A 20,668-nucleotide genomic window follows, 5' to 3' on the forward strand; every position below is an offset into this window, starting at 1 on the left:
CACACCCTTACCACAGACACCTAACAATATTTCCTCTCCCTCTCTCTCTCTCCATCTCTTGCTCACTCCTTCCATCAATATAGGACCTCCAGAAGATCATCTACATGGACAACATCGTCACGCCTCTGCTGGACACAGACTGCACCACCTCCAGCAGTTCAGAGAAGGCTGACCCCCAGACCTCTGAGAACAGGACAGGCATTAGGACCATGTGCATCAGTCCAGACAGGCAGCACCTGGCATCAGGTGACCGCAACGGAATACTGAGGTTTGTCCCTGTGGTAGTGGTTGTTTTTACCCTTGGCTGCTTGGCACATCTGCGGTAATTGATTTGGGATAATTGACCCACTGAGGCTTTAATGTAAAGAGCAGAGTGTGATCCGAAAGGTGCTTGGTGAGCATTGGTCATCCAGGTGTGTAAAATCGCATATGACATGCACCGCAGCAATATAAAAGACAAACTTCTTAGATCAGTCGGTTGGGTGCACTGTGTGGGACGAGCTGTTAAGTCTCTTGACAAAGGTGTGATGGTGGTAGCACAGTGAGGTTCAGTGGGTCGTGTCTACTGAACAGCAAATGAGTGGAGATGTATTTATGGTCAGTGTGCTGAGCATGTTTTATTGTTTATATTGTTCCAGGATCCATGATCTACAAAGCTTGGAGGAGATCCTAAACGTGCAGGCCCATGACTCAGAGATCCTCTGCCTGGAGTACTCCAAGCCTGACACGGGTGAGGAGGTGTAGCCCAATTACAGCAGCTCTGCCCCCAAACACCTGCAGACCGCAACACGGACATGTTACAGCACTGGAGAATAGTGTTGACACACGCACACACACACACACACACACACACACATACAAACACATATATATGCTATTGTCCGGTGCTGTAACATGTTTGCGCTGCTATAGGATTTTGTGGGGTGTTTTTTATCTACATCATTACTTTTCAAGTGTTAAATAGGTTCCAGTATATGTTGTCCTAGTTGGATGTGTATGTTTTGCTTAGAGCAAGATAGTCTCTCTAGGCCCCCAGAGAGACAGCACATCTACTACACACACACGCAGACTCACATGCTCAGTGATACATTTTTATGTTCGCTTGGTAAGTGTAATGTTGTGCTGCTAAAGCCGTGTGCAGTGGGAGTCACATGGCCTTGGTTAGTGTGATGCCTGTTCTGTTAGTGCTCTGCTCAAGCCTCCGTCCCAGATGTGAGATAACGAGAGGCTTCCCTAAGTGTTGCATGTGTTGGCAGTCAGTGAAGACTGGTTTTGAGGGTGTTAATGGTATTGTTTTTCCCCGCTGTGTGTGTGTCTTTGTATGTGTGTGGGGGGAAGGCCTAAGGCTCTTGGCTACAGCGAGCAGAGACAGGCTGATCCATGTTTTGGATGCAGAGCGCGAGTACAGCCTGCTGCAAACGCTGGACGATCACTCATCCTCCATCACTGCTGTGCGCTTTGCTGGTGGGTACCCGCACACAGCCTGCCAATCCCATACCTTCCTTTCACTCTTAACAAACGTGTGTATAAACAGTGCATCTCCTCTGAATTCATGTTTTGCTCTTAGCGAACGATGGCGAAGTCAGAATGATCAGCTGTGGAGCTGACAAAAGTATCTACTTCCGGACAGCACAGAAGGTGAGATGTGTAGCCACTTTCTGATACGCTAGTCTGAAAAAAACACACATGAACTGATTCATTATGTTTTTCACGGTTTCTTTACTGATTTCAGCACATGTCTTTTAGAGAGACATGTGTGCTGTATTATAAAGCTCACCTAGCCTGTCAGGTGGGCCTACACGCCACCGTGTCCCTGGGGGGCTTGGGAGATGGTCCTGTTGTCCTCAGCATTCTAGAGCAAGCAGGCCTGAGAAATATCAGAGCTGGAAAAAAACAACTCTGAGAATGAGGAAATTCCAGAGCCTCGTGATGTGTAGTACCACGAAGTTGTCTTTAAAGCTATGCATACTGTATTGTCTTTAAAGCTATGCATACTGCAGTGCATACTGTATTTCTGAATTTGGATAAATGTCCAGAGAGAGAGGAAGTCAGACTGAAGTGCCTCATGGCAGGGGAATCCTCTACAAGTGCAGTCATTTCAGTAGGTGACACTTTTGAAGATGATGACACAACATTAAATAGGAGATGAGAGCAGCCAGTCTGGAAAAGAAATGGAAAGACAAATTACATCTTGCAGGGTAACAGAAGGCCATGTTGTGTCTGGAACATGCAGTAACATGGCCTCAGTAACACAGGAGCGTTAGCTCGAAGCTCAGAGACATGCTGCTTCTGTGCTTCCATACTCTAGTTTTTTTTTGGCTAGTTCCATACTCTAGTTTTTTTTTGGCTAGTTCCATACTCTAGTTTTTGGGAGAGCTGCTTGTTTGTTTGCCTTTTCTATTTTGGAACCTTTGCTTTAGATGTAAGAAGTTTCTAATCTCTCCAGTAGTGGCACATGGTACTACACATCACGAGGCTCAGGAATTTCCTCATTCTCTGAGTTAGTTTTCCATGGAGACTACGTGAAAGCCTTATCTCTGAGCTTCACTGCTCAGATACCACCGTTATATCCATGTCTTCTTGTAGGGATGAAGCAGCTCTCTGATCTTTTTTTGTTTGCGCTGTATTGTTTAAATGTTCGGCTCCGTGGTTCAGTACCTGCCATAATCAGTGCTCCTACCAGGCCTTTACTCTCAGCATAAACCTGCCAGCTGGTGGAGGCTGTGCTCACTGTCAGGAGCCTTCAGGAGCCTGCTTACAGGCCTGGCTGAGCCAAACGCTCCTCCTGGATCCCTTATAACCAAGATCTTCAATCATCAGCTCAGTTTCTGTTATGTCCAATCGTTTAGTGAAAATACTGAGATGCAGATATGAACAAGATTCTTGATTGGATGCTTTCACCAAGCACCCTATAAGGGCAGTGTAGTAAACTGTGGTAAATACGAACAGTAGCACACCAGTTATATTCAGATCTCATATTTATTCACAGCTCATATTTGTGTCTATTATTAATAGAGCCATACTCATTCATTTCTATGTTATTTTGTCCCCTTCATTGCATTTTATCTTACAGACAGATGAAGGAACTGTGTTCACACGCACCCACCATGTTGTGAGGAAGACTACTCTCTATGATATGGACATTGACCCTACATGCAGATATGCTGCAATTGGCTGCCAGGACCGTAGCATCAGGTGTGTGTGTATGTGTGTGTGTGTGTGTGTGTGTGTGTGTGTGTGTGTGTGTTAGAATAACCTTGAATATCATTGAATTATTTATATAGTCTCTCCTGCCGAAGCCTTTTGCCTATATTTGCTGGCTTTACGTTGGTGCTGTTTTCCCTATATGAAAAGCAAGCGGGTATCAGTTTTGTAGTGAGCAGGTCGGTGTGCGCGTGTGTTTGGAAACTGGGGAGGTTTCTGGTGATCTGCTGTGCTGTTAGCAAACCTGCTGGATTATTGCTCAGGTGTTGGTGCAGCAGGAGGGATTAGAAGACTGTCAGATTATTCCGGCAGACGCAGGCATGCTGAGAGCCATGTGCTCATGCACACACGCACACATGCCTGCGAGCATGTGCACACACTGGAGTCTGGTGTCTGTCACTCTACTGTCACTGGGGAGATTATCCTGCAGAGAGCAGTATTATGTTGCACTCCGGGACTGAAAGAATTCCTGGTGTCTGTAATAATGTCACATAGGAATTAACAAGAATAATCTGTATTACCAAACTTGGTTGAGTTAGTGTGATTCTAGTTAAATTGAATTAGTGTGATCCTAGTTCAAGCTGAAGTTATACTGTGATACAAAGCATTGGGATGGAACTACTACATGTGACTCTAAACGGCGATTCTTTAGGTTCTTTCAAGCCCAGTGTTCACCATTATGCTTCATTGTGCGAAAACAAAAAGTGTGAAATGCTGTACTGTGTTTCAGGCATTTTTTCTTTCAGAGAGCAGCGTCTGTCTTATGGCACGAGTAAACGATTGCTCTGGCAACATGGTGCAGACACAGAGGCTCGACAGACAGGGTGTCCGTGGCAGTAGGTGATCTTACTGGAGCATTTAGTGGAGTATTACCATGGCTGCAGGCTGGGCTTCACTGGCCACCAGTGCTTTCTCCTGTTTGTGGTTTGCGGAGGTGCTCCTCCCTGCTCTGGCACGCTGCCGCAGCTGGTGTGGCACAAGCGCTTACCCCACTATTAGGCCGCCCCCTAGTGGCTGTTTTAAATGTCCACAACTATCTGGAGCTGATCCATATTCTCACCCTCTACTGCAGGATTTTCAACCTCAGTAATGGCAAGCAGAAAAAGATCTACAAGGGCTCCCAGGGGGAGGACGGCACTCTCATTAGGGTAAGCAGGTCATAAAGAGAGAACCTGAGCCCCAAAACACTTTACTGATCGTTCTGATAGATCTGGAGTTTTCTTTGCTATATTGTAATACAATGTTTTGTGTTATCTTTTCTATTTAAACCATTTTTCTTTAATAGTTTTATTTTTAGAGCACCTTGAATGGTATGTTTGATGCTTGGTATGTAAATAACTTGTCTACCTTGTTTTGCGTTGCTTACAGAAACAGCTCAGTTGAATGGAAACTTGTGTTAATGCACTTAGGTTGCTTATGTGTTCACTGAAAGGAGTGTTGTGTGAATGTGTCTCAGGTTCAGACAGACCCATCCGGGCTGTATGTGGCTACCAGCTGCTCAGACAAAAACATCAGCATCTTTGACTTCTACACAGGGGAGTGTGTGGCCACCATGTTTGGGCACTCTGGTAAGACTCCTCAGACTCGAGTGAAAACATAAAGAGAGTTATTAGATTCCCTCAAACTCCTCACACAAATTCTCATCATTGTATGTCTCTTCAAAACACTGTAATCTTTTTGTTGCTGTTGCAATTATTTTTAAATAGAGATTGTGACTGGGATGAAGTTTACCAACGACTGCAAGCATCTAATTTCAGTGTCAGGGGACAGGTAGGACTTAACAGCTTATAAGTGTGTGTTTGTGCACGTGTGTTATAGAATAAGGTATTTATTCATTCTGATGTGTGTGCGTGCGTGTGTGTCTGTGTTTGTGTGTTCAGCTGTATCTTTGTGTGGAGGTTGAACCCTGAGCTGACCATCAGTATGAGACAGAGACTGTCTGACCTGAAACAGAAAAACAGACCTGTTCAGAACAACCCACCCAACAAACATAACACGGTCAGGTAAGACGCGCACTCACAGCAATTATCACATAATTAGGTAGAACACTCATACCCAGCAATCAAAGATCGAATAGGATACCCACACACAGCAATCGCACGCTCAGATTGGGAATCCATACACAATATTTATCAATCAGGTAGGAAATATATACACACACACACACACACACACACACTTATTGTTAGTCTGGCTTGAGAACACTGGTTTGGAAAGAAAACGATGACTAAAGGTGTGTGTGGTTAAGGGTGTCTCCTGGTAACGAGTGTCTGCTGCTTGTGCAAAGCACTAGGACAGAAGTGCACAGTGGCACCATGTCCTCAGACAGTGACAAAGAGGCAGAGGAAGAAGAAGATGATGAAGAGGAGAACCTTCCTTGCCTGTCGTCCTGTAGCAGTACAGGGGAGCGGACAGGTGACTAATTTCTAGGACATACTGTAGCCCTGACTGCAGTGGCTCTCCCAGTTGTTGCCTAATTTAATTGTTGCCTATAACAATTCTTCTCATAATTTAGTTGTAAAAACACATTTCTTTGTAAACTGTGTTTAGGGTCATCAGAGGAGAAGCACAATTCCCACATCATAGGGCTAAGAAAGGTAAGACTGCTGTTAGGCGAGATGAACGAGGTCTGCGTCCTGTTCGGGTCCAGCCTCATCATTCTCGTTCTCGTTCCCTCCACCCCCACCACCTGCTCCATCCTCCCCCAGCGTTGCGACAGCAGCGCGGGGTGTGAGGGCTCATCTCCGAGGCCACGGCGCCGCTGGTCCCAGCGCGTGGGCAGCATGGAGCTGATGGTGAAGTCTATGCTTGACCTGCGGCAGCTGGAGTCGTTTGCAGTGCCACCGTCACCCTGCCGGACTCCTGCCATGGACCAAGGGCCTCTGCTGACCTCTGACCTGGACCTGGGCAGCACCATCAGCCTGCAGCCCCGAGCCTGCTGGGTGGGTGGACACATGCCCTGTGCCCCGTGCCCCGTGCTTGGCCATTTCTGTTACATAATGCAATAAAAATACAGATTATAAAAATTGATTGAGATCATTTTATAATTCTATGCAGTACCCCAAAAAGAAACCGAAACTGTTCATACTTATTTCTGATGCTGTGTGCAGGTGGAGGGGTCCAAAGAGCAGGACTCACCCGATGTCCCGCGAGGTCACACGCGGCCGCAGTTCATCCCGCTGTCCCCGCACAGCCCAGACGTAGAGGGCTCTGTGCTCTACCCTGACAGTTGGGAGGACAGAGTGAGTCTGGCAAGCAGGTCAGTCCTAGTGCACGCACTAACACACACGCACAAACACATACACGCATGCATGCATGCACTGTTCTGTCCTCTGATAGAGAATTTTATTGTGTTGTATTTAGTGGTTTTTTTGGTTTTTCAAACCATATTTCGCCTTTATATCTTACACAAATGTTAATGCACTTCATTATTTAAATGCATAAGTAAATTCACTATTTATTATAAGCAGTTTAGGTCAGACAACACCTAAGCCTGCTTTAACCGACACTCCTAAGTGTGCACGGTGGTTTTGCGTGTGCGGTTTTATGTGTGTAGTGAGTTCCAGGTAAGAGAGATGCGGCTGCCTAAAGGAACCTCCTGCTCGGAGAAGCAGAGTCCTGACAGTGCCTGCTCTGTGGACTACTCCACCAGCTGCCTGTCCAGCCCCGAGCGGCCGGGTGAGGGTGAGGCGCACACACACACACACACACACACACACACACACACACACACACAAACGGAGGTGCGCACACACACACCTAAACACTGAAAGTCAGTTACAGGTCATTATAAATGTCATATCTAATTGTATAATCGATGTAAAGTAGTAGTATTTGAAGATGAAAAGCCTTCGTATTTGCCTGCCAGACTCAGAACCCACGGAGCCACTAAGTGTGGATGGGAACTCATCCGAACTGGACATGGAGGACCTCGATGAGGAAGACGAAGAGGGTGTGAGGAAGAGTGAGTCCAAGGCGTTAGAACCCCCAACCCCCGACCAGGAAGCCTTCCTCAAGAGACATTTTGAAAACCTGACAGACCTCAGCCTCTCAGGTGTGTGTTTGGGGAGGGGCGCAATCATCTGCAGGCACTCTCTCTCTCTCTCATTTATTTATCTGTTTGCTTTCTTTTCCGATGACCCAGTGAGCCCACCTCCACCACCCCTAAACTCAACTGACAGTTTTAGTATCTCGTCCAAGTTTTTGTCTCAGTGTTCTGCTGACTGGTAAGAGCAAAGTGCTGCTACAACAGCATTCTAAATAACATTCAGAAATGGACACCAGAGAACGTTTTGTAACTTAGCAAATTGAGAATACTTTTCTCATAATTCCTCAGCAAGGAGCCAGTTGCATTCGCCGAAACCAGTAGCGCTGTGAGCGAGGATGGCAGCAGAGTGGCATGTGCCCTGGTCTCAGAGGTGCACCCCCTGGTGGAGGACAGGGTGCAGACCGGGCAGCAGGAGCCCCAGGGTTCTGAGATGGGCTCAGACCTGCGTTTAACCCCACAGAGGAAGTGCGTCGTGGTGACTGACCCCATGGCCCAAGCTTCTCGAGCTGCCTGTGCAGGCCTGCGCAAAGCCCAGTCCATACACAACCTCTCCTCAGGGGGTAAGACATCCTAAGGCATCTACCATCAGAAATGAGAGCCAGTTCAGTAATGAACAATATTGATGAAGGTAGTATTTCAGTTTATGCAAAAGGCTGCGTGAATGTTTTTCTTTCAAAGAAGTAGTTAATGTTATTTTTCTTCTTTTCTTATACTGTATGGACGGAGATTGAATGAATGGTTTTGGCTTTTCTATTTATAACCCCCCCCCACTAGTTCGTTAACCCCTTTCTCACTCTGCCTCTACTGGTAATTCTGTCTGTCTCCATCTGCCTGTCTGTCTAGCTATGTATCCAAATCTTTTCCTAACTTACCCTTTTTTTTCCCCAGCTGATATTTCTCAGACATCCACACGCCCCTCTAAGGAGGTTTCCCCTCAGCCCCGGCATTACGAGTGTGCTCCACCCCCTTCGCCTAACTGCTCTCTTCCCATGGCTCCTCCCACCAACCTTACGTCTCCCCTGCCCAGGGACCCGGCCACGCCCACCAAGGTCAAGTCTCGCTCCTACATGAGCCCCACAGCCAGCTCCATGGCAAAGATGTCACGCTCTGTTTCCATGGGGGACAGCTTGAATGTGGGTGAACTCAGTGACCTGTTGGGCCCAGGGGCCTTCCGCCAGAGCTCAGATGCCTGCACCCCACGCGGTAGCTGTCAGAGCAAGGCCTCTTCCCCCATGGTGCTGCTGTCTTCTGCATGTGCTGCTCCTGCTCCAGGATCCTCCACGCCCTACGCTGCTGTCATCCCCAACCTCCTTGTCGGCTCCGCCTCCAGCCCCGCCTCCAAAGGCCTGCAGGGCAAACTTACCAGCAGCACTCGCGCACCGCTGCACCTGGACATCTCCAAACCGCTCCCAGACAAGCCCTGCGTGGCCTCCTTCTCTCCCAGCGGGAGGATGGTGAAGCCTGGCCAGAGCTGGAGCCCAGCGGGCGGACCTGCGCGAACACCGCCTAGCAACCCGCAGCGAAGCACGTGTGCCCCGGAGCAGCACAGACTGTGCCCCAGGCAGCCTGAAGACCAAGCGGAGCTTCAGAGACCACAGGAAGAGCCCGAGCTGGAGAAGACCCAGCCAAGGCACTCGGCGAGGAGCCAGCACAGCCCGGAGCGGCTGCAGCCTGATGGCGGGGCCCAGGACTCAGGTGTGCGGTGCCAGTCCTCCCTCGTTGTCTCATCTGTGCCACCGTGGCTGGATGTGCCCGAGCACATCTGTACCAGCGGGCTCTGGCCCCTCTCTTCCTCCATATCTTCCATCACTTGCTTTATCTTCTCTTCACGCTGTCCGTCCATTAACTGTTACTGGCTGAAGGGTGAGGCCTGATTCCGCTCTCACTGTGCTTCCATTAACACTGCACACCTCAGACTGGCACGCAACCCTCTCCACCCTACTATGCCTGACACTGCGCTCCTCTCCTCTACTCACACCATTTGACCTACAGAGCAATCAACTCTTCTATGTGTTTTGAGGCATATTGTGTGTGTGTGTGTGTGTGTGTGTGTGTGTGTGCCTGTGAGTGTGAGAGAGAGAGAGAGAGAGAGAGAGAGAGAGTAACAGTGTGTTTTCTTTGTCTTTGTCAGATTGCTCTCTCAGTATGGATTCATGCAGACTGGTGGCTAGTGAACTTCAGAACTGTTTTAAAAAGGCCTCGCACTGCTACAGGATGGTAATTTATCACTGCAGTAAATTTGTATGTATGTATAAATTAAATTGAGAAGGATAACGGGATTAAATACAATTTTATTATTTGTGCTGCATTTACAATTAAAAATATATTAATGAATTATTAAACCTGATACCAGTTACAATTACTGTAAATGTTTTGTGCTGTGTCACAGAGTGAGTGACATAAATTGGCCACTAGGGGGTCTTTGAATCCTTGGCTTTTAAAATTTTGCAGCAAAGGAAATTACAATTGGAAATTATAATTGGAAGTGGCCACACATTTGGAGGAATAGCTGCTTTTTCCATAAAAAAGACACTCATCGCTTGTGTGGTCACATGATCATACATGACTGGATGACCTATGACACTGTCATTTTGGCCTTTTTATATATTTTTCTTGTTTAGCTAAATAAAACCTGAGTGTACATGTATATCCACATGCCTGTGTGTGTGTGTGTGTGTGTGTGTGTGTGTGCGTGTGCGCGCTTGTGCATGGGCAGCTGAGCAGTTCCCCAGTCTCCAGTCGGGAGCAGCAGGAGATGTCTCATGTTCTGATGGAGGCATTCCAGTCTGTGCAGATGGAGCTGAACACTCTGCCCTGCCCTGTGTCAGGTGGCTGGAGCAGCAGCTCTGTGTGCAGCACGCCACTGGGCGCGGGCATGGGGGTTGGCGTGAGCGATGACCGCACCCTGGCCCTGCTGGAGCAGTACTCCCAGCTCCTGCTCCGTGCTGTGGAGAAGAGGATGGACAGCAGAGTGTGACATCTACACCTTTCTCTCACGCTCCTTAAACCCTGCACACACACTCTTCACATACTTATGCGGTGCGCCGAGGCCGGATCCCAACCCCAGCTGCCGCTACTCTTAACCGAGGGTTTTAGTTCGTGAACAGATCACATTTTAAAAAAGATTCCACTAATGAGATCTGTATTCATTTTATTTCACTTTTCCTTTCGACTAGTTTACCTGTTGTGATCAGTTTTGTGTGTTTTTGGGGGTTTTTTTTGTTCTGTGAGGGTTTGGTGGAGAGTTGGTGAGTGTGTCCTGCTGCGCTAAAACTTTCTGACTGACCAACACAGGTGGTACAACTCAGGCCTTCCGTACCCCGGTGAGCTTGACCACACCATTAACACCCTACCTCCTGTCAGCGCACTGTACCTGCACCTGATGGACTTGCCCCTCCTCAGCCTCATTGCCAAAAATTGTGGGCTTTCACTTTAATAGTATATCTGGATATTTATGTATAGGAGCGTTGATTGACTCTACAGACTTGCATGTTTTCAAGGGGGTGAGAGCTTTGCTTGTCAGGCTTTTTAACAGCTCAGAAATGAGAAGTGCGCTTTCCACTAACAGTAGTGGTCACCACCTGTTTGCTTAGAAGATCCTCAAGCAAATGACAAGTTTTTGTTTTTATTTTTGTTTTATTCTTAAATCCTTACTCAGAAGAGCTATTCTCTTTTTCCCCCTTTATATGCATTATGGGTTTTTTTGATGTATGGTGTGTTTGTTGCAGATGTGTGACTGTATTTATTGTCGTGATAACTGCTGTTATTTATACCCAGTTTTCTATGTTGTACAGTGTGTGTGTGTTTGCTTACTGACGCTGGATATTCCCAGTGTTGGTAAGGGGCCAGAGGAGAGCTTGGTGTCACCAGAAAGAAATCTGCTTTACAGAGAGCTTTACAAACATTAGATTGGGGGCTTTTTAAAAAAACAGCATCCATGGCTCCTGCATGAATTTTGAGGGACAATTTTATACAAGAGGCTTTTTTTACTTAAAAATTGACATGATAAATGTCTGAAGAATATGTGTGCCTTAATTTGTAACCAGCAATTTGTTGTATTTAATCTGACATTTTAACTTGGAGAAGTCACGTTTTGAATGCTGTTAGGATGCTGTCTTCCTCAAATATGATGCATTCCAGACAGAAGATTAGACACAACTGCTACAGATAAAGGAACAGAAAAGGACATTGTTCTGGTGACACAAACAGGGTCATCATATCATAAGGAAAACATTTCAAAATGATCCAGACACACTCACTGGGGGTTTGACCCTGTAATTGTCTGTTTTTCTTAGATTTAAACCTAGACTGAAGAGCACTGTTAAACAAAAATGTATTTTCACACTCGCGTCTTAATACCTGAGACTGAACTCGTTTACAAGAGTGCACATCTGGGTTGAGATGTTCTCACATGTTTCTCTAGCCTCTGGCACGCTTCTTCCTTTCTGTTAATCATATTGTTAATGACGACGTGAAGCACTTTTATTCTAAAGTGATGGTAATTTAAGTGAGAGGTTTGTGATACCATAAGAATCCAGTTTCTAATGGACTTGTGTGTACTGTATACTTTCCAGACTTTTTTATACTGCTAATGAACATGGTGCTTATGCTCAGAGCAGCTAACAAAGCACTGAGACGCTAGTTCAGTCCGTCAACCTGCTCCGTACCCGAAACCAAGCGACTGTACAAGCTCAGCCCAACCAAGCCTCAGTGACGTCCTCTTGTGCTAGAGAGGAGTTATACTAGCATTTAATCTCAGTGATGAGTAATAGTCCTATTCAGGTATCATTTAACCCTGGTAATGCCTTCTTACCTTCTGATCACCTACAGTACAAAAGTGCTGCTTTTTTTTAAAAACCATGAACCTATCAATATGCATGAGAACAGTAATCGCAAATGAATGCACATGTCCAATATTCAGAGAAACATTAAATCAGTCAAGTGGGTGTATTAATCATTTAGCTGAACTGCGACAGAAACAAAGACGTAGGATTGCATCTAAAGCCAATATTAGGACTGTAACTTTACTGCTAGCATGAATATACTATGTATGCATGAAAAGCAGAGGACCTTAGGGCTGACCTGTTCTCTAACATAGAACGCATGGTTGTACATTGGCTCTGCCTCGTCGGCAGTCATTCAGAGCTTTGCCAGCAAGTGCGTGGTGACCTGGGCTTGATCGAAGCTACTGCATGGGTACTGGAGGCTCGCGCTACAGGTGGACCAGAATGTGTGGGTTTCTCATTTGAAAACCCATGACTTGATTTGTTTTCCACTGCTCCTAAATTTCATGCTTTTATCTTTAGTGTCATCTGATGAAAAATGAAATCTCAGATGTGAATAAATTTGTATTTATTAAGCAGCAAATCAGTATTTATTGAGGACACTCATAATATCCAGAAGTCATTTATTTCCTTTCCGTGAGTACACCTTCTAATTTTGAGCTTTAATAAATGTTTGAGTGATAAGAGTTTCTGATCAGAGAAATCATCTGTGGATGGAAAGATCCATCACACACATCACAGGCTCACTGATAAAGGTGTATGAGATCAACAGTCAGAAGAGAGAGGTCGGAAGTACTAAGAAGTGAAGGCATGTCACATCAAATGTTCGAGAGAGCTTTAAATGTTACTCTGATTTAGCATTAGTCTTCTGTAATATACCTACACCTTGTCTTTTACAGTATTATGAGAACTAGTTTGAACATAGTTTAATTTATAACAAGTTCAAAATATGTGCCATTTAATCATTAAGGCAGTCAGAACAAATCTTGAATAAAGAAACTTTGATCATCATGTCCTGATCACGTACGAGTGTCACAGCTGGGATCCTTCAGCCTGTTCCCATTGAATGACATCTTTAAGAAATGTTTGGTATTGGGACAATAAGGGGGATTTGGAAATATTCCCAAGAGGAGATGAGGAAACCCAATTAGTCTTTTCCTGCATACAGTGCATCACTGTTAATATTTCAGTGACACTAAAAACACTACAGCTTGTATGTTGAGCAGTGAAGATGGTTTATGTCTGTGGTCAAGTTTTCATACTGAACCCACAGCTCCAGAAAGTGAATCCACCAGTTGGAAGTAGTTGTACTTGATGTCATAATCCATATCATACCAGAAATTTACTGCAATGAAACAACAAAACACATTATTTGGTCTTAATTTTGGGGAACAATATACTATGTGCTTGCCACGCAATGGATGGGGAAAAAAAGATGAAGGAGAGTGACTGGGCCTGCATTAGCCAAACTTCCTGCATTTAGACAAGACTCAGCATGCGATTTCCAGACTAAGATAAGAAAGCATGGAAGAGTACTCAGATTTGGTCAGTCCCATGTGAAAATGGGTTAATCTATCAATGCACCTTAAAAGTTCCTACTACAGTACCTGCTATACATCCATGAGACTGCCGGACATGGTGGAACCAGAGGGATGGGAGGTAAAGCATCTCCCCTGCCCTTACAGTGCAGTGGAGGGGCTGCGCCAGCTGGTAGGAGGGATAGCGCTTCAGATCTGGATCCAGGGGGTCCAGGGGGATCCAGGGTACCTACAGAGATCATTTATGAGCAGACAACATGAAGAGACTTACCGGAAGCAGTACATTTCAAATGCAAGTTAGTTACTTTGGTCAAAAAGCTTTCCATTGTGAGCATTTCTGACATGGCTGAAATTTTAATTCCCCTTACGTTGTTAATAACACACAACTCGCAAGATTAAACCATTGCGTATTACTTTTTACTTTGAGCAGCTAAAGTAACTTTATTGCATGGTAGTCTTTTATGTAAAAACGCTTTAAGAAAAGTAATTTCTCACCTTTTCTGAATCCTTTTCATCCACTATTTCAAAACTGCCATCTTGTTTCTGTTTGTATGTAGCCTGTTTGTAAAGCTCTGCACAAAGCCAAACATAAGGCCATACAACAGCACAATCTCATTCAACATTTCTTAAGAACAGGTACAAGACTGCCAGGATAAGTAGAAACCACTACAGTGATATGAGCCCTACGTTTTCAGACAGGTCTTTCTTTTTTTCTTAGAGGATTACTGCAACATAAGATATGATGGAAGATCATGTAAAAACAAGATGGGGATTCAAACAGGAGCTCTGTGAATATGAAGGGACTACAGAAAAAATAAAAGATGCAACAACTCCAACTCAAATGACGCCAGGTAAGCGAAGCCACATAAGGGTGGTTTCAAAAGGTACGTGGGACTTTCCATTGACAGACAGGCAAGTGGAACCACTGCAACCAACCAGATATCAAGACTAAGCAACAACGGATCATAAATCTAAAGCACTATTTCTCAATCTAGTCCTTAGGGCCCACCGGAAGGTTCTGCAGTTTTGCTCTGTCCAAGTTCCCAGCGCATTAGGTCAGGGCTAAATATAGAACCTTCTGGTGGAACTCATGGACTGGGTGAAGAAGACAGTAAAACTACAACACAATATCAGAACTCCTTGCCACATGGTATGAAGGGTCGATCAGTGGGAGGGAGCAGAATGAACTTCTTTTCTCCTGAGATGACACAGTATAGGTTTTCATAGTGATCTTTGTGCACTGCAAGGTAAATATAGTTACATTTCTAGTTAGAAATTGGTCTGTGAAAAGATTAGTGAACATTTTGTTCTCTGTTTGGACCTGAACCCTCTACTATGAATAAATTCAAACTTACTTGAGGTAACTGCTCTTTCCTCTCCTAACCAGAAATTGACAGCATCAGGCAGTCTTCCTGTAGGGGACACATAAGGTTCAAATCAACTTAAAGGTGCAGTCCATGATATGACTAGACTGCATATCAAGAACGAAAACCTTGAATAAATATTATCTGAAGGAGTCTAACCACTGTACAGAAATCAGAATCCATAAACCTCATTACTGCTTGTCAAGCAATGGGATCAGACAAACTAATATTTTGTTTTATAGAAATTAATTTCCCATAGAGAATAAATTAGATTTTAAATGATGACTGTGGCATCAAGTTAGAGATGTCCAAGTCGAACCAGTGTGTGAATGTCTCTAAGGGATTACGTGCTCTGGACTTGGGTCAAAGGACAACCCAAACAGGATCTACCGAGTGCTTCACTCATCCACGAGATGTGAGTCTGAACATCCCCAGTGAGCTCTGGCAGTTCCTCAGTTAGATTGGAGCACTGCTTTTGCACATAGAACACCCCACTATTCTTCACGCTTCCCTCTACAATGTCCAGCAGGGAGGAGAAGGTCATCTGACGCTCTTCAGGCATCACAAATCGATCTCCATTTACAGCATCTGCATAGCCATTTGGGGTAACAGACACGCTGATGACCTTTTGGCCAACCACATTTCTGAGGGAATAAAAAAATAAAGCACTTGGAAATTACCTGTTGAAGCGTGACTAATTAAAAAAAGGGGGATCATTTTTAGTTAATTTCATTAGCTCACCTGAGGTATGTGGGGTTCCATTTAGACAATGCTGGCCAATCATTGATTGCATTGCGAATGATGCATGGCTTATTTGGACCAATCCAGTCACGGTAGAACTGTAGTGGCATAAGGGGACCATCCAGGTATGGCACTGACTCGTTCAAGTAAAGCTCTGAAGAGTACAGGACACACTGCCATAAGATCTGTATAAAATGTAATTCACTGAGAACTGGAAAAAACTTGAATATATATAAGATAGATAGATAGAGATATACAGACACACACACCTTGTTTGCACAGTTGCACAAGCTTAAATCATACATTTTATATACAATTTTGACTTTCTTTACATCTCTTATGACAGTACACTTCAGTTATTCACCTGGGAGGGATTTTATATATATATATATATATATATATATATATATATATATATATATATATATATATTTATATATATATATATATATATATATATATAAAATGAGTAGTGAGTAACTGCAGTGTACTATAGATGTTTAAATCATAACATTCACAACATTTTTTCTGAAGTTCTGAGAATATAGATAAGTTCTTCATTGAGTTAACTAACTTCACTGCTGCCATAGCAACAACTGGCAACGCAAACAACTAAGTCATTAATGTAATGTCTGCTAGAATTAAAATGCATTGCCACTGGAAATGACAAATCCACAATTCTGATTGTCTGAAGGCATTCAACAAAATAATCTGCAAGCCTTCTCTTTTCTCCAGTGTAAAGATGATTACATCTCTTGCAAGTAATACAGTAGACAACTCCCATAGTAATGCATGATAACTGATTTTGAGCTAGTTATTGAAGTGGATGTGTTAATAAATGTACATGTAGCACATCTAGGGCAGGCTACAGTACTATAATTATTAATTGAATGGTCATTTATCTCACTATTGACAAGCATTTAATAACAAGTATGGTTCAAGACAGGCTCTTATGCGCAGGGCTGCAGTTGTGCAAAGCTATAAAAAAGCCAATGGGAAGCAAAAAAGCAAAAAAAAAGATCCAGGCTGAGGTTTGAAAAAGACCATAAGAATTGCACCATAGAAGACTAGAGTCAGGTCACCTTCTGAGTCCAATTTTCAGCTTTACCCGGGTCTTCTAATGGTCAGACAGAGACCGAGAGAGGCCTACAGGCCACAAAGTCTCGCGCCTACTGTGAAGTTTGGTGGAGGATCAGTGATCTGGTGGTGCTTCAGCAAGGCTGGAATTTTGGCAGATTTGTCTTTTTGAAGGACGCATGAATCATACCACATACAAGGCTATCCTTGAAGAATACTTGCTCCTTTCTGCACTGACAGCGTTCCCAAACTATGAGGATTGTTTTTCCAGCAGGACAAGCAGTTCCTGTTCCATGCCAGATCAAGGTATGGTTGAAGGACCACCACATCAAGATCCTGTCATGGCCAGTCCAATCCCCAAACCTGAACCCCATTGAAAACCTATGGAATGTGATTGCAAGCCATCAAACAATGCTGATGTGCTTGAACTTTTTGCACCAGACCTGGCATAAAGCTACCCAATAGTAATGAAAAAGACTGGGAGAGAGCATGCCAAGATGTGTTAAATGTGTGAAAGGAAATACTGATCTCTGAACACTTCCTTAGTTAGAACATTAGTACAGTGTTTACAAATGAATATGAACTTGTTTCTGTGTATTATGAGGTCTGAAAATATCTAGTTGCATCTAGTTTGATCAGAACCAGTTCTCATTATCTGCATTTTCTATATCTCAACTAGACCAGGAGACAAAAAGCTGACATTGGCTCACTCACCACGGGCTTCTTTTGGGAAATCTCTCAAATAGTTCTTTACTTCTTCCATAGTCAACCCTCATTTATGTCATTTTGGTAAGGGCAGAAGATCTAACCTTACTGTTTCAAGTTCCCTGTCCAAAAAAACCATTAGCTAACTATCGGGACACTTTGAATGATCATGAACACACTCATAAAACAAGAACGCAACTAAGCCTATTAACGCAATTCTAGAGCTACATGCTCATCACATACACAGCCTGCAATTATACCACAATATGCAGCCACTGAGAACCATTTACTGCAGTTCAACACAAGTACTTAATCCGTGAACGCATGCTTAGTGGTTGATCTCTTCCGTTCTTGCGCACGGTTGTAGTTACTTCATTGCCAACACAGATCATGTCTCCCTCTGCTGGATGGAGACTCTAACGCCATCGTTGTTTGTCTAACAACGTTACAGCGTTACAACGGCCTATGGCGTCACTCTTTGACGGGGACTTCACACTTGGTGTCAATTAGTGAAGGCTGCGCAAGCGAAGGCGAGATGTGTGGCAAAGCTACCCGAGACTGATATTGTCTATACACTTAGTTTTTTTCTTCTTCTGTATATTTACATTTCCTTTGATGGATCCACTGCAACATGGATGAAGAGGCATCACTTGAGAATTACTTTGACCAGTCAATTGCTGTACGTTTGTACCAGTTAATAATGTTAAAAAATATGAGCGAGGCTATTTTCCTCCTTCTAATGCCATGCACGCATGTATATAATTGATTATCTGTGCACTTTGTAGGGTTCATCTGACTACATTTTTGAAGCAGACTTGGGCTTGCAGGGCCCCCCACAGCTGCAGGATCCCTCTTTTTTGTCATCGTCTGTCTCTGGCCAGCAGAAAGACCTCCCTGAAGACCTGGACCTGAGCTTCCTGCCCGATGAACTCAGTGCCCAGGATGAGACACCAGAGAAGGCGAGTGCCAGTTTCAATGAGGACAGCGGAGTTTACCCAGACTGTACACCTCCAGAGGCTGCGGTTCCAGGTGCTGACCCCAGCAGGGCACAGACAGCAACCTCCCCCTTCTGCTCCCTACCAATGACCCCCATGACCCCCATGACCCCTGTCGCTCCCGTTTCTGAAAGTTCTGGAATTATCCCACAGCTACAGTAAGTTCTGGAATTATCCCACAGCTACAGTGAGACTTTGTTTGTTTTTAATTAAACATTTAGCTTACTTTCATCAAGAGTCTGTTTAAGTCGTGAATATTTTTAAACAAAAATAAATGAATGTTGAAAATCATATGAGAGGAGAGTACTAATCACAGTTCACATGAATGAATCTCAGCACATCTCGATGCACTGTATCACAACACAGTAGGGTTGTTTTAGCTAAACAACCACAAATTGTGCAGTGACATACACTAGTATATTGGGAAGAAAGTATTCAACAAATCAAAGTATACAGTGAATACAACTTGACATACGAATTACAATACCACTAATGCTTATTATAGAGATTTTCTGGGAAGTAATGTTGGATATGGAACATCAGTTTATGGCATGATGGATTACTGAAAAATATCATATTGGATGGACAAAATAAAAATCATGATTATTCAGAAAACTAAGTGTTTTATCCAACTCTAGATTAATTGATTGTATGCCTGTTTGCTGATGCTAAGACATTCCCTTTGTCACTTTTATGTGATTTATACCTATGATAATGCCAAGTTACTGTTGGCAAACTCTAGCATTTTGTCTGATGGATGGTTAGGTTGAGTAGGATTATATATTATTTGATGAGTAATACACCTGTATTTGGTTGTGTGCAGAAATATTGTGTCCACGGTAAACCTGGCTTGTCCTCTGGACCTGAAGGCCATTGCTCTTCAGGCTCGAAATGCTGAGTACAACCCAAAGGTAAGTTTAATTTGGACCAAATAAAACTGTATTTCTTTATGGTGCATTCAGGCATTGAATCTGAGACTTAAGGGGGTAAATTAAATGTATTAAATATGCACAAATATTAAGAATAGGGTGAAATATCCATCAATGGAAGTACGTTATTAATAGTGTTTAATACCGTGTGCTCTACCATGTCCAAATCCTTCTCTTTGATAGCGATTTGCTGCTGTCATAATGAGGATCCGTGAACCGAGGACCACTGCACTCATATTCAGCTCTGGAAAGATGGTCTGCACTGGGGCAAAGAGGTTGGGTTCTTTATATACCAGCAACCATATTTGTTGTGTGTGATCTGGTTTTCGAGTAGCCTGAGCATAGCTTGACATTGATTACATGTAGAGACATATGTTGTCAGGTGATGGTCGTGTTTTTATTACCACATTCTTGCCTAGGTCATCTCTGTTGCTAAACTGGAGTTTGTCTCGTTTGACACAGTGAAGAGCAGTCCCGTCTTGCTGCGAGAAAGTATGCACGTGTGGTGCAGAAGCTTGGCTTTCCAGCAAAGTTTCTTGACTTCAAGATCCAGAACATGGTTGGCAGCTGTGATGTGTGCTTCCCCATCCGTCTGGAGGGGCTGGTTTTGACTCACCAACAGTTCAGCAGGTTTTGCCAAACAAGTAGTATTGGCTTTATGCAAATGCTTAGAACTACTCACCTTTGTATAACTACTGTCATTTCCCCATAAAGCTATGAGCCAGAGCTGTTTCCTGGTTTGATCTACCGCATGGTGAAGCCACGTATTGTCTTACTGATTTTTGTGTCTGGGAAAGTTGTTCTTACAGGTAAGAAGGGATGAGGTCTGTTGATCTGTTTTTAGTGTTGGTCAGTGCATGCACTTTTTTTGCACTCCTTCCTATGTGCTTGTTTTTTCTATACTTCTGAAGTACATGCTTAATCCTTAATCCTTGCTGTTTTCACAGAGCATATTTAAACATTTGCATAAGGAATGTATACAGTGTTAGAAGTTTCACAAAAACATTGATGCCCTTTCTGTTTAACTGTTTCCTCCATGTTTAAATCCAGGTGCTAAAGATCGGTCGGAAATCTATGAAGCTTTTGAGAATATATACCCGATTCTGAAGGGATTCCGGAAACAATGAAAAGGAAAAAGAGTGCTTTTTTTGCTTTTTTGAAGAGCGATATAGGCCATCAAATGTCAACTATAATCATTATATATGTACATATATATGTGTGTGTGTGTGTGTGTGTAATTATAGTTGCAGTTTAAACTTCTAAGGGAGACAGTCATCGAAGCA

The 20,668-nt window shown here is 43.9% G+C and overlaps 3 protein-coding genes across 7 annotated transcripts in view; 2 read left to right on the top strand and 1 right to left on the bottom strand.

The window, feature by feature from the left end:
- The window catches only part of mapkbp1 (mitogen-activated protein kinase binding protein 1), a 36,047-nt gene extending 23,436 nt beyond the window's left edge, over window positions 1–12,611 (top strand). For 3 of the 5 annotated variants that reach the window (XM_035532605.1, XM_035532603.1, XM_035532602.1), the window contains 20 exons: window positions 84–268; window positions 639–730; window positions 1,339–1,464; window positions 1,568–1,638; window positions 3,074–3,195; window positions 4,277–4,352; window positions 4,661–4,772; window positions 4,911–4,974; window positions 5,085–5,207; window positions 5,492–5,619; window positions 5,755–5,801; window positions 5,913–6,146; window positions 6,315–6,463; window positions 6,761–6,888; window positions 7,073–7,258; window positions 7,349–7,430; window positions 7,541–7,812; window positions 8,141–8,947; window positions 9,384–9,469; window positions 9,969–12,611. In XM_035532605.1, coding sequence (XP_035388498.1) covers window positions 84–268; window positions 639–730; window positions 1,339–1,464; window positions 1,568–1,638; window positions 3,074–3,195; window positions 4,277–4,352; window positions 4,661–4,772; window positions 4,911–4,974; window positions 5,085–5,207; window positions 5,492–5,619; window positions 5,755–5,801; window positions 5,913–6,146; window positions 6,315–6,463; window positions 6,761–6,888; window positions 7,073–7,258; window positions 7,349–7,430; window positions 7,541–7,812; window positions 8,141–8,947; window positions 9,384–9,469; window positions 9,969–10,229 — 3,351 coding nt within the window. In that variant the 3' untranslated portion in view covers window positions 10,230–12,611. The remainder of the gene's footprint in view (window positions 1–83; window positions 269–638; window positions 731–1,338; window positions 1,465–1,567; window positions 1,639–3,073; window positions 3,196–4,276; window positions 4,353–4,660; window positions 4,773–4,910; window positions 4,975–5,084; window positions 5,208–5,491; window positions 5,620–5,754; window positions 5,802–5,912; window positions 6,147–6,314; window positions 6,464–6,760; window positions 6,889–7,072; window positions 7,259–7,348; window positions 7,431–7,540; window positions 7,813–8,140; window positions 8,948–9,383; window positions 9,470–9,968) is intronic. The other 2 variants (XM_035532604.1, XM_035532606.1) reach the window with 2 other exon arrangements.
- Window positions 12,590–17,808, bottom strand: jmjd7 (jumonji domain containing 7). The gene is made up of 8 exons (XM_027013204.2): window positions 17,471–17,808; window positions 15,680–15,833; window positions 15,329–15,582; window positions 14,930–14,986; window positions 14,719–14,814; window positions 14,070–14,146; window positions 13,644–13,803; window positions 12,590–13,381 (listed from the first exon to the last, which is right to left on the bottom strand). Exons 1-8 carry the CDS (start codon window positions 17,517–17,519, stop codon window positions 13,293–13,295), a joined length of 936 nt encoding a protein of 311 aa, XP_026869005.2. The 5' UTR covers window positions 17,520–17,808; the 3' UTR covers window positions 12,590–13,292.
- Window positions 17,809–18,048: 240 nt separating this feature from the next.
- On the top strand, window positions 18,049–20,607 carry tbpl2 (TATA box binding protein like 2). Its single transcript, XM_027013201.2, has 7 exons — window positions 18,049–18,140; window positions 18,247–18,614; window positions 19,280–19,367; window positions 19,569–19,660; window positions 19,848–20,015; window positions 20,100–20,194; window positions 20,436–20,607. Exons 1-7 carry the CDS (start codon window positions 18,093–18,095, stop codon window positions 20,510–20,512), a joined length of 936 nt encoding a protein of 311 aa, XP_026869002.2. The 5' UTR covers window positions 18,049–18,092; the 3' UTR covers window positions 20,513–20,607.
- Window positions 20,608–20,668: the final 61 nt, after the last annotated feature.

The sequence above is a fragment of the Electrophorus electricus genome, chromosome 13, assembly GCF_013358815.1.
Source record: "Electrophorus electricus isolate fEleEle1 chromosome 13, fEleEle1.pri, whole genome shotgun sequence".
NCBI classification, from domain to species: Eukaryota; Metazoa; Chordata; class Actinopteri; order Gymnotiformes; family Gymnotidae; genus Electrophorus; species Electrophorus electricus.

What these genes read in the sequence shown, in the direction of transcription:
- tbpl2 (XM_027013201.2), top strand. Translation starts at nt 18,093, where the DNA reads ATGGATGAAGAGGCATCACTTGAGAATTACTTTGACCAGTCAATTGCT. An exon ending in GTCTGCACTGGGGCAAAGAG is followed by an intron (nt 19,661 to 19,847) that starts GTTGGGTTCTTT and finishes CGTTTGACACAG; the next exon opens with TGAAGAGCAGTCCCGTCTTG. An exon ending in TGGGAAAGTTGTTCTTACAG is followed by an intron (nt 20,195 to 20,435) that starts GTAAGAAGGGAT and finishes GTTTAAATCCAG; the next exon opens with GTGCTAAAGATCGGTCGGAA.
- jmjd7 (XM_027013204.2), bottom strand. Translation starts at nt 17,519, where the DNA reads ATGGAAGAAGTAAAGAACTATTTGAGAGATTTCCCAAAAGAAGCCCGT. An exon ending in GTGGATGAGTGAAGCACTCG is followed by an intron (nt 14,987 to 15,328) that starts GTAGATCCTGTT and finishes TGTCCCCTACAG; the next exon opens with GAAGACTGCCTGATGCTGTC. An exon ending in ATGAAAAGGATTCAGAAAAG is followed by an intron (nt 13,804 to 14,069) that starts GTGAGAAATTAC and finishes TGATCTCTGTAG; the next exon opens with GTACCCTGGATCCCCCTGGA.